Below are 11,857 nucleotides of genomic sequence, written 5' to 3' on the forward strand. Positions count from 1 at the left end.
AACCGTAAAATGCGATATTCTACCCAACATTTGCGAGTACTGTGTATTTTTTATACTTGTTCGATTATCACACCATTATCTTAGCAAAATGTTAATGTCAAACTCTACACAGGGCGAGAGAAATGTCGATTGTGTAATAATTCATTCAATAACGTTCATAAAAACTTAATGTATTATTGTACCCAACATTTTTGAGTTCAGTGTACACTTATTAGAGTATCATGCCATTAGCTTAGCAACATGCTAACGTTAAACAATTGAAATCAATTGCAAAATTTAGTCAGTTTGTGTTGCTGCCTATATAGTGTGTTCAAAATGAGCCACTTATGAGGTTCCGTGACTCTGCCTATGTAGGGCAGAGCGGCAGCTAACTAGGTTTTGGTACAGAGCTAATATCAGTCATGGTCTTCAGGTCTTGCCTTACATTTGAGCTCTGGGTACTTCAGACTCTGCAGTGGAGGGGAGAAGAGTTTTTGTTGGGATTGTAAACAGTGAAGTCACTCTACATATCCTGAGTTTTTGAGTCAGCCCACATGTTGAGATGATCGACAGGCGGCCTTAGCTGCCGACCAGCATGGTTCCCATGCCGATAACATCATATTAATTTGTCCAAACTGTCTGCATCTGAGGAAAGGTATCGAAGTAAGCATTCATGATGCTCGTGTGTATTCTTTTAAGCTCTTTTCGCCAGTAGGTTTTGAATGTTGGCTGTCCAATCAGTTCTTTTTAAAGTATGGCTGAGGTAGTTTCTCAGTTTACAGAAATTAATTTTGCACATTTTTTCATCTTTGCACAATCATATCATGGTGATGATGGAAGTCAATCAGTTAAAGAGTTTATTGAGGAAAAGAGAGACAACTATACAGTAACTATATAAAGAAAGATATGAGTTCATATACAAATATTTATATTGCATATTGATGTATCAACTCATTGAGCACAATCTGATTATATGTTAGATTATATGTTAAGCATATTAGATTGTATTTATTTTTTATTGTTATGAAAGTATTACGTATTAAAGATGTGGGAAAAGTGTTGCTATGGGACTTAAAAAAAAATAAGACCAAATCACTGTTGAGGCATATAGTTTATTTAGCTTCGTAATTTGGTAGGCATTCTCAATGTATTTTCATGTATTTGGTCATGTGGATTTGCACAGAGGTATAGTAAAGGTATTCCTATAAGGAAATGTGTTGAGGTTAAAGGCCTTCATCAATATTCTGTTTTAATTCTCTGTCCTATTTTTTCCTCTCTTTATTTTTTTGGTCAGACTTTTTTTTCTCTTTTCTTAGTGTTCCCCCCCCCCCATACTGGGTTCCCACAGCACAATCTGATTATATGTTAGATTATATGTTAAGCATATTAGATTGTATTTATTTTTTATTGTTATGAAAGTATTACGTATTAAAGATGTGGGAAAAGTGTTGCTATGGGACTTAAAAAAAAATAAGACCAAATCACTGTTGAGGCATATAGTTTATTTAGCTTCGTAATTTGGTAGGCATTCTCAATGTATTTTCATGTATTTGGTCATGTGGATTTGCACAGAGGTATAGTAAAGGTATTCCTATAAGGAAATGTGTTGAGGTTAAAGGCCTTCATCAATATTCTGTTTTAATTCTCTGTCCTATTTTTTCCTCTCTTTATTTTTTTGGTCAGACTTTTTTTTCTCTTTTCTTAGTGTTCCCCCCCCCCCATACTGGGTTCCCACACTCGAGCTTGAAAAGGGGTCATGAAAAGATAATCAAAACTCCTGTAATTGCTATAATATTTTCTATAGTCCTACAAAATATTTAATTAGCTCGAAATGCTCTTTGCGAGTGCAATAAAATTATTTAAAAAATCTTTATCCAATAATCGCAAACGACTTGAAAAGTCATGAAAATTTGTTGGCCAAAAGTTGTGGAAACCCTAGCTTCTGTCTTTTATTTATTTTATTTTTTTCTCCTTAATATCTCAGTTTTTCTTACTTCGTAAATTGTACTTCCTTCATTCTTTCTATCTTTCTATCGATAGACTCCTGGCAGGCCTTAAATCAGGACGCATGTGAAGTGATGGATTACGCTTTTTTTCTTCCTTGTTTATTTTGTGTGCTAATGTCTTGATGGGCATGCTAATAGTCTTAAAAAATATTGAAAAATACTACAAACAAGCTTAATAGAATTTAGCCTACTTTGAAAGAGTACTATGTAATGGTTTATGAGACTAAAAACCAATGGTCAAAGCACAGAGAAACCATCCTGATCATCGTCAAAAGAAAAAAGAAGAAATTTTCAGTATTTTGTCATTTATAAACCTGAATAATATTTTTGAAAGTATTTGAAAATCAATATTTATCAATATATCATATAAAAAAAGAGTATTAATATGTAAACGGACATTTCTCCATATTTAAATATTCAGTATGTAGTCCAGAGTTGACCAGTAAGAGGCAAACATCATTGGTAGACGCCCCCCTTTCCCACTGTGCAAAGACCAACTGGGAATTTTTCTTTATTTTCTTTCTTTTTTATTTTCAATTTTGCAGATTTCTTGAACTGCATGCATTCATAAAAGACTAAGTTGAGAATAAGTGTTGTATTTACTGTCAATTGATTTACATGGTGCTACTCAACGTGTGTGTGTGTGTGTGTGTGTGTGTGTGTGTGTGACTGTCTGAAACCATCAAAACCTTACAGCACTGAACTGAACTTAATCACATTTATAGCAATTACAATGTACAAGTTGTGAGATTAAATGAATGCAACGTGTGTGTGTGTGTCTGTGTCTGTGTGTCTGTGCAATAGTATACCTCCCCCTGTCCCTATGTCGGTGCCATAGAGGATCTAATAGGAATGTGAACGAAATCTTACATAAAGTTCATTTTTCATTTCATGTAAACTACCTGAAATCTAATGACATTATCATCTTTTTTGTTGATGCTAAGACCATCTTTGTGATCCTATCATTGATGGATTTGTATCTTTCTCTCATTCTGTCTTATTTCTTTCTCTCTTGGTCTCTGCAAACTGCATCCCAGTATTTGATGTTTAATGTCTCTATATTGTTGTGTAAATTAAATAATAAACAATGTGCCGTCAATTATGTCTCTTTTGTGTCAGTGCTGGGTAGAGGTCATCTGTCTAATACAATCTGCAATGCAGCATAAATCTAAAAAGAGATTAATAATACAAATTTATTTGAAGCTATTGGTCTTGAATTTTTTAGTAATCTATATTTATCTATCTATCTATGTTGCAAGAAGATACTCAATATATCAAGATTGAGATATGGTTGATAATAAGACTTCAAAAAAAAAATTTTTATAAAATAAAATAGGCCAAGTAAACAAAACAGTTAACAGTGATTTATTTACTTTTCTTGTATATTCATTCATTTAATTTTACAATTATTCATATTAACATACTTTTTCATTAAGAGTATGCTCCCTAATATAAATCTGCATGTATTACCTAAAGAATATAGGAGAATTCTTTCTAAACTTTCAAGAAAGTACGTAAAGTTTGGGACTTTTTACGTAGTGATTTGCTGACTAGCGAACTGCTCGGACCGATTCAGTTCGACTCGTGTTTCGGACCGGTTTTGTAAACAGGTTGAATGTATTCATTGAAAAGATTCGACTCAAAAGAATGATTCATTCACGAATCTGACATCGCTACTTTGCGAATGAATTGAATGTCGTCAATCAGGATATTTTGGCGACGCCCTGTTCGGCCAAAACCTGTAACGTAATGTCTCCTGCCTAACAGGTCCGCGGAATATACATTGTTTCATTTGACGTGAATGCTTACACTATAAACAGTGTCCACAGCTCTGTTTACAAGATATAGGTCAGTAGAGGAAGGAGAAAAGCAAAACTAAAACCTGTTTGTCCACTTTTAATAAATAACCCTCAGTTCATTTTAAATACAGCAAAGAAACCCGATCTTGGGTGTGTTATCTTAGAAAAGTGAAAAAAAAGAGACATGGCCCTTTAAATGCAATGCCGAGCCCCTTATACGCTGAAGAGTGTGACGTTGTTTACCTGCCGACAGGTGTATTCGGGTGTTATTGCGGGAGAGGTTGATGATACACCTTTTCAAAGGGAGTTTTAACATTTATACAGAGACAGAATTTGGATTATAGTAGGCTACATTCGTACTTTTGAGAAAACACACACACACTCACGCACACACATTGGATTTATAGTTCTGAAATCAGCTGGAACCATTTTATCAACGCTTTGCAAGACTGATTTGCATAAATCGCTGAAAGGACTTAGCACAACATACGGGAATTCTCGATCAGGGGAAATACAGTATCCAAAAAGTGTCATTCTGGATGTGAAAAGCTTCGACATGATGGAGAATCGTGTTTGATGACCTAATTTCATCATCCGATGTTATAGTAAGAATTTATTATATTATTCTCAAATACTTCGCAATATGTTTCTTAATAAATTAATTGTAATGTACTTTTGTCCCTCAGAAATATGGTTGTGACATAAATAGTTAATACAGCACTTCAAAAAATACAGTACAGTGAAGGTATACGTAGTCTATGTTACTGAATGATGATTATCTTATCCTTATACCATGGTATTTGCTTAGTAAAGTACATCAAATAATACAATGATATCACCATGGAACTTGTACAAGAAATTAGGGTCTAACCATTGTTTATGTACAAAAAAAAATGGCATTATCATGGTATGTGTTCAGAATGGTGTATGTATAAATATAGGTGAATACCATGGTACCATGTCCAAAAACGTGGTATTAGCATGTTAAATATACAAAAACCATCATATTAGCATGGCACTGTGTCCAACAACTATGTTAAAACCATATTTATTGATTTATTGTAAATATAAATGTATTACTTTTTAGGTTTTTGCCTATTTTGTTAACATGAAAGTTTTATCTACACTTTTCAGTGTCTGCTATTCAGGAAATAAGTAGACTTTTCAAACAAGATGGCATTAAAGCGTTCGTCTTCCATGAAGACCCAGCTGGTCAATGCCATCCAGCTTCAGGAAGTGGAGATGGAGGAAGAGATCAACACCAGTAGCAGTAATGACAATCCTGCCGAAGGTGAAGAACATACAACTTACACAAAACACATGTGCTTATACTACTGTAACTTTATAACTACTTGTGACCAGTCAAGTAGCATCCAGTCATCTCAAGCGATTTTTGACCTCTGTAGCCCAAACAGAACCAAAATACTACACCGTGGAGGAGGCTGTGGAGAGCATCAGCTTTGGACGCTTCCATATTCTGCTTTTTGTCATCATGGGTAGTGCCAATGTAAGAAAACTGCATCTCTGTAATTTATTAACCAGCATACCGTGTTTTTACTGCTTACATATTTCATTGCTGATGTGTGTGTGTAGATAGTGGAGGCAATGGAGATCATGTTGTTGGCTGTGGTTTCTCCTGAGATCCGCTGTGAATGGCATCTAGAGGATTGGCAGGTGGCCCTTGTCTCCACGGTGAGGAGCTCGTCCAGTCAGAACCCTTTATTTTGTTTTTGCTTTGAAGTTTGACAGGAATGGAATGTTGTAGTGCGAGATGCACACATGTGACTGTCGCACTAGTTAGGTTCCTTCTGTCCCAGATTTATATGCAAAACTGTGAGAAAATTTTGTGTGTAAAATGCATGCATACATTTTTCATATACATTTTTCCTACAAAATGCAGAAATAAGAATTAACAGCCTGATTTTGTTTATGATTTTAGATGGTGTTCCTCGGTTTTATGGTCTGTGGGGTCCTCTGTGGTTATGTTGCCGACAAATATGGACGTTGGAAGGTCAGATAACGTCTCGTTTGACACATAAAGGCTAGGTTTTGGGTAAATTAGATGAAATAAATGTGTGTGTGTGCACAGGTGGTGTTTGGTGGCTTTATATGGGCAGCCTATTTTTCTCTGCTCACTTCATTCTCTCCATCGTACGGTTGGTTCATCTTCCTGCGCTGTATGGTGGGCTGCGGTGTCGCGGCCACATCTCAAGGGTGAGATTACGCAAATATTTTCTTATAATTTCCATATGTACAAACCTGAAAATCTCAGGGAATTTCATTTTAAAAAAAAATGTCAGGCCTGGATTAGTTATGGAAACTAATAAAATCTTTAAAGTCATATCCATTTATACATGTATATACAGTTTTGACTTTTTGTTAGACTTGCAAGGCATAGAAATGTCAATGCGTGAGCAAATTGTTCTTTTCTTTTCAATTAATTGGTTCACAAACTGGTTCACCAATAGGATTGAATTATTCATTAGAGAATCTGTCTAAATCACACCTTGATCCGCTAATCATAAAACAACTGGGAAGATCATGGAAATTCATTGATCATAAATTGCGAGAAAAAAGATTTTCTAGTATGCATAAAAACAGTACATCAAATGCATGTGCAAATGTTATTTTCTTTCTAAAGGTTTGTTTTGAAGACTGAATTCATCCCGTCCAAATACAGAGCGTTTCTGCTGCCTCTTGCCTCAGTGAGTGCAACATGTGAAGTTATGTTTGACCTTCAACTGGGAAACCTTCTACTGACCTTGCCTGTGATTGGTTGACAGATCTTCTGGATGCTGGGATCTATGCTTATTATTATTCTCGGTATGACGGTGGTGCCCACAATGGGCTGGCGCTGGATGATCCGTTTTTCTATCATCCCCAGCATCATACTCATTGGACTCTTCATGGTGAGTTTCATCTATTCTAAATGGTGCTGAAGGAAATGGAAGTAGAGGTTTGTCTTTGACTCACTTGCTCACTCTTTTCCTTTTTTTTAAAGTTTATTCCTGAGTCTGCACGGTTCCAGGTCTCAGCAGGAAACATACAGGAAGCCTTGTCTACACTTAATTGGATCGCTAGGATGAATGGCGCCACCTTACCAGAAGGAGAACTACGGGAACCTGAAGTGGTGTGTATGAGAAGTTCTTTTTTCTTTATCTGAGTCTCTTTTCATTAATATATAGATTATATATAGTAAGGATGCTCTGATAGTAAAAATTCAGGCCAAAAACTATAAGCAGATAATTAATTATTTTCAAATTATGGTCGACAATGTTTAAATGACAGATAAAAAAATTCTAAATAAATTGCAATTTAAACACTACAAATTAAAATCAGTCATTTTAAATGCAACAGGTGAATTCACAGCATAATTATGTATAGTATGAAAATTGTGCTCAAGAGCACATTTGAACATTTAACGTATACCGATCACATTTTTAAGATAAGAAAGGTAATCATAAAAATAAAAATAGTGAAAATGAGCAGGCATAATTAAATATACAATATTTACAGAAATATATATATCAGCCAATAACCGATATGGTGCCGATATATTGTACATTACTAACATATAGACAGACACAAATCCTACACCGAAACGTTTTGAAAAATATTCAAGTGTGTATATATCATATATACTTCTTTATGTAATATGTAATAATGAAGCCTCATTCCAAAATATATAAATAGTTTGAGACAGTAGGTAGGTATTTTTGAATAGTTAGGAAGTATCTGGCAATGAAAAAAGAGGCACTCATTTCTCTATACAGTATGTATAACTCTACACATTCATTTCTGCGTTTATATGAGTGTAAATGCACTTGAGTGCAACTAACAGAACTGTTTGTATTCAGACAGAAAGAGGAAATGCCTTCACATTGATCAGCCCGGCTTTTAGAAGAACATCACTTTTGCTGTGGTACTCATGGTAATGTCTAACACACTTCCCTTTGGTTTGTTTGTTTGGTGTTTTGTGTGTGTGTGTGTGTGTGTGCGTGCGCGTGTGTGTGTGTGTGTGTGAAAAATACACTTTTCGGTTACTGAGCAGCTTGTATGCTTGATGTGTGATGTACTACATTGTTCATCCACAGGTTTGTGGCATCCTTCTCTTATTATGGCTCCGTTCTAAGCAGTTCTGAGTTACTGGAGAAGAACCTTCTGTGTATGACAGATGCTGACGCAGAGCACCAGATCAAACACAACCAGGAGGAGGCGCTGTGTTACTGTATCCCATTCAACATGGCTGACTACCAGACTCTCCTCATCAGCTGTTTGGGCGAGGTGGCACGTGAGTGACCTTTGACTTCTCACTTGACCCAGTTTCACATACTCAGCTGAGTCAAATGTTGAAAGCTGATGTATGTTTTCCATGTGTTTCCTCTGCAGTCATACCTCTCAATATTGGCATGTTAAATATATTCGGACGGAAGCCCAGCTTGGCCATACTTCAGCTGCTGTCTGCCTTTTTCTTCATGCTTGTTAATATTTGCACAACAATGTGAGTATATTGTTCTCTTGTTCTGTAAAATGATTTAAAATGGTTTTCATCAGAGTTATTATAGTTAAATAAAACTAGAACCAATGCGTTTTTATTGCTTAAAATAAAGTAAACATTAACTAAAATACACATATATATATATATATTATATATATATATATATATATATATATATATATATATGAATGTTGAAGTGCTAAAATGCATACACGTATAAAAAAACAAAATCTAATATAAATGACAAAAACACAACAAAAGTACAAAAAATTCAACTAAAATTTATATTAAAACAGAAAATATAAAAATAAACATATAATTAAAAATTATGATATAATACCAAAATAGACTGTTTTTCATTGATTTATTTTACTGTGTATGTATGAAATTCTAATGAAGTATGTGCACTTAATGTTGAATTATATTGTGTACCTGCTTGTAAGAGCACACTGCTTTTATTATTGCTATAGTAATTAATTATAGTACCATATGTTTCGTGTAGATGCTAGTAGTGTTACCATTCATTGTGTTCAATACAAAAACCCAGTGTTGTGTACGTCTCGATGACATTGTGTCCATAAAAAATACAAATAGTTTCACACATTGTATACATATTTTAAACAGTGTACATAAACTATACTGTATAATAAAAGTAGTATGGTAGTATGCTATTATGCATTTGCCATTTACATTTACAAACATTTTTGTGGCCCTCTTGTGACCATAAGTTAGAAGTGCATCTGAAGTAGAAAACGGAATAATGTGTCTCTCCCTGTGCAGGTTTGGTTTCACTGTACTGCTCTTCCTTCTCCGCTCTGTGGTTTCCATGAATTTTAATGTGGTCTATATTTACACAGCAGAGGTGAGACCCAACATATGAACACTCCACTTACTCTTTAAGGAAGAGCTCACCACAAAATGAAAATTGTTATGATTGGTGTGTGTTTACACAGGTTTATCCTACATCTGTGCGCTCAATTGGAATGGGCTTTTGCACATCCTTCAGTCGTGTTGGGGGAATGATTGCGCCTTTTATAGCACAGGTGTTCTATGTGTTTGACTTTGCATGTGTGTCTGTGTACATAAATATCTATGTTCAAATGTGTGTTTAACACATTTGATTTACATACATAAAGATAACACAGTGTTTGCATGTGTCATAGGTGTTGATGTCTAAGTCTGTGATTCTGGCCCTGTCACCGTTCGCCATAGCGTGTGTGATTTGTGCGGTGGGAGTGGCATTTTTGCCCATTGAGACCAGAGGACGTGCATTACTAGTAAGCATCTTCACATTTCCTCCCACAGTTCTCAAAACAGATTTTCACTGAGGTCAAATTGAGACAGTTTAACAACTTGCCATTTTGTTTTGTCCCTCTATTCCAGCAAGATGCCTGAAATATGCCAAATGGAAATGAAGGACAATTGCACTTTTGTAACAAAACATGATCTCATATTAAAGCTGGAACAATTTTCTATGAATTTTAATGTTGCATGTGTTGGGTTCTTTATAAATAATTATGCTAAATCTGTTCAAACCCTTTTTCCTGTTTTGACACATTTCCTATTTTAACAGGAAGTTGGAAAAGGGCACATCAAAGCCCGGCAAAACCACAATTTACTACTTGCTTTAGTCAGTGGCAGGTATTGAAAGAGGGGGCGATCTTATGCTACTGAGCAGTTTATTGAACAAAACTTTCTATATGCTCTTATGAACAAGATTAGTCATCAATATTTTTAGTCCATTTTTCCAAAAGTGTAAGGAATCTGCTTATATTTTGTTTTGTTAACATTTTGCAGAGGGTTTTGTTTTAGTCATAGTTTTCGCCTTTTGACAAGAATATCCTTTATATTTAGTCAATATTGCATTACTTTTAGACAGTTTTACTAAAATGCCATTCATTTTCGTTGCGTAAAACAGCATTTTAGTTGAGAAGAAAAATTAAACCAAATATTCAAACATTATATAAGCATATAAAATATATAAGAAGCATTATCAGCATAATTATAACAAAACCAAAACTGTCCATGTAGAAACCTAAACTCCTGCAATAACATTGTAATAAGTATACTATTAAAATACAATGTTGTAAAATACAATGAGGCATTCGCCTCATATTCGCCGATACAAGTTGTAATATTTCTGATTAATCTCATATAGGTTGCGTTTGGGTGAGTTAACTAACCTGCTAAACAGAGTGATTCAGCTGCCTGTGTATTTTAATATCATACGCTGTTTTCCCTCGTCATTTCATCAACTGTATTAATTAAGATTTAATTCTCATCATGTTAATGACCATTTTCATGCCTAATTTAGTTGACGACATGAACACTCCCTGTTATTTATATGTGACCCTGGACCACAAAACCAGTCTTAAGTGTAAATTTTTCAAAATTGAGATTTATACATCATCTGAAAATTTGAATATCTGGAATCTGAGGGTGCAAAAAATCAAAATACTGAGAAAATCGCCTTTAAAGTTGTCCAAATTAAGTCCTTAGCAATGCATATTACTAATCAAAAATTAAGTTTTGATATATTTACGGTAGGAAATTTACAAAATATCTTCATGGAACATGATCTTTACTTAATATCCTAATGATTTTTGGCATAAAAGAAAAATCTATAATTTTGACCCATACAATGTATTTTTGGCTATTGCTACAAATATACCCCAACGACTTAAGACTGATTTTGTGGTCAAGGGTCGAAGGGCCCTCGTGCTCTTCTTGGAGAAAACCATTCCCTGTTGTTTCTTCAGGGATGGCCTTCAATTAGCCCTCAAACAGACTAATGAATTTCTGAATGAACCACTGAAATTATGAATTTCTAGGGTCTTTAATCTAAACAATAACAACCACTTGAGGGAGACATTAGACATTACGTTTGTGTTCAGTAGGGATAAAGAAGTGTGTCAAAAGTGTTACAGGCTCTCCAGATCTGTCTTTCCTCCACCACTCTTCTCTTACCCTCCCTCATCTGTGCTCTGTCTGTAATCTCTTTAAGAAGTTTCCATCCCGGGGTAAATCAGATTAGATTTAGGGCTGCTTTCTATAACACTCCAACACCAACCACCAACAGCTCCGCCGCAATACTGAATAATGAATCTGTACGATTAACATGCACTGCCTGCAATATGTGAATCATCTACAGGGTTTATGTGATATAGAATGTGTCCTGAAAGGCAATGTTTGTGTTTGTTGCCTGTTTGAAAGCGTTTGTGTAGAGGAGGAGTCGGCGTGTGCCTGGTAGCTCCTTCCTCTGACCTTGGCTACAGAGAGATGGAGAGAGAAAGAGGACAGAGAGTGTGTGTGTGTGCTCCAGACACCTGCTCGGCTCTTCAGGAGAAAGGGATTGTGGAGGAAGTGTAAGGGAATGTGAGCACATTAAATGCTGTGAATGAAGCACTTTTCCTCGCTGAATGGACTAAAAAGCTCACTTGTGCTCTTTTTTTTTCTCTCTCTCTCTCTCTCTATCGGTCATTCTCATTCAACATCTCTCTCACCTCTGATAAAAGGACTGCACTATCACAGAACTAATGCAGGCATTCATTTACAAAACTCTGAAATTTGACCTC

The 11,857-nt window shown here is 35.3% G+C and overlaps 1 protein-coding gene across 1 annotated transcript; it reads left to right on the plus strand.

Moving 5' to 3' along the window:
- Positions 1-3,971: 3,971 nt before the first annotated feature.
- LOC107744112 (putative transporter SVOPL) lies at positions 3,972-9,758 on the plus strand. The gene is made up of 16 exons (XM_016557616.1): positions 3,972-4,389; positions 4,919-5,075; positions 5,191-5,291; positions 5,378-5,476; positions 5,724-5,795; positions 5,874-5,998; positions 6,426-6,489; positions 6,568-6,693; positions 6,786-6,914; positions 7,642-7,715; positions 7,879-8,075; positions 8,174-8,285; positions 9,063-9,144; positions 9,236-9,325; positions 9,446-9,559; positions 9,666-9,758. The coding sequence occupies exons 2-16, from the start codon at positions 4,958-4,960 to the stop codon at positions 9,675-9,677; spliced, it is 1,515 nt and encodes a 504-aa protein (XP_016413102.1). The 5' UTR covers positions 3,972-4,389; positions 4,919-4,957; the 3' UTR covers positions 9,678-9,758.
- Positions 9,759-11,857: the final 2,099 nt, after the last annotated feature.

The sequence above is a fragment of the Sinocyclocheilus rhinocerous genome, unplaced genomic scaffold (genome assembly GCF_001515625.1).
Source record: "Sinocyclocheilus rhinocerous isolate Xijiao unplaced genomic scaffold, SAMN03320098_v1.1 scaffold551, whole genome shotgun sequence".
NCBI classification, from domain to species: Eukaryota; Metazoa; Chordata; class Actinopteri; order Cypriniformes; family Cyprinidae; genus Sinocyclocheilus; species Sinocyclocheilus rhinocerous.

What these genes read in the sequence shown, in the direction of transcription:
- LOC107744112 (XM_016557616.1), top strand. Translation starts at nt 4,958, where the DNA reads ATGGCATTAAAGCGTTCGTCTTCCATGAAGACCCAGCTGGTCAATGCC. An exon ending in TACTCATTGGACTCTTCATG is followed by an intron (nt 6,694 to 6,785) that starts GTGAGTTTCATC and finishes TTTTTTTTAAAG; the next exon opens with TTTATTCCTGAGTCTGCACG. An exon ending in CTGTTTGGGCGAGGTGGCAC is followed by an intron (nt 8,076 to 8,173) that starts GTGAGTGACCTT and finishes TTTCCTCTGCAG; the next exon opens with TCATACCTCTCAATATTGGC.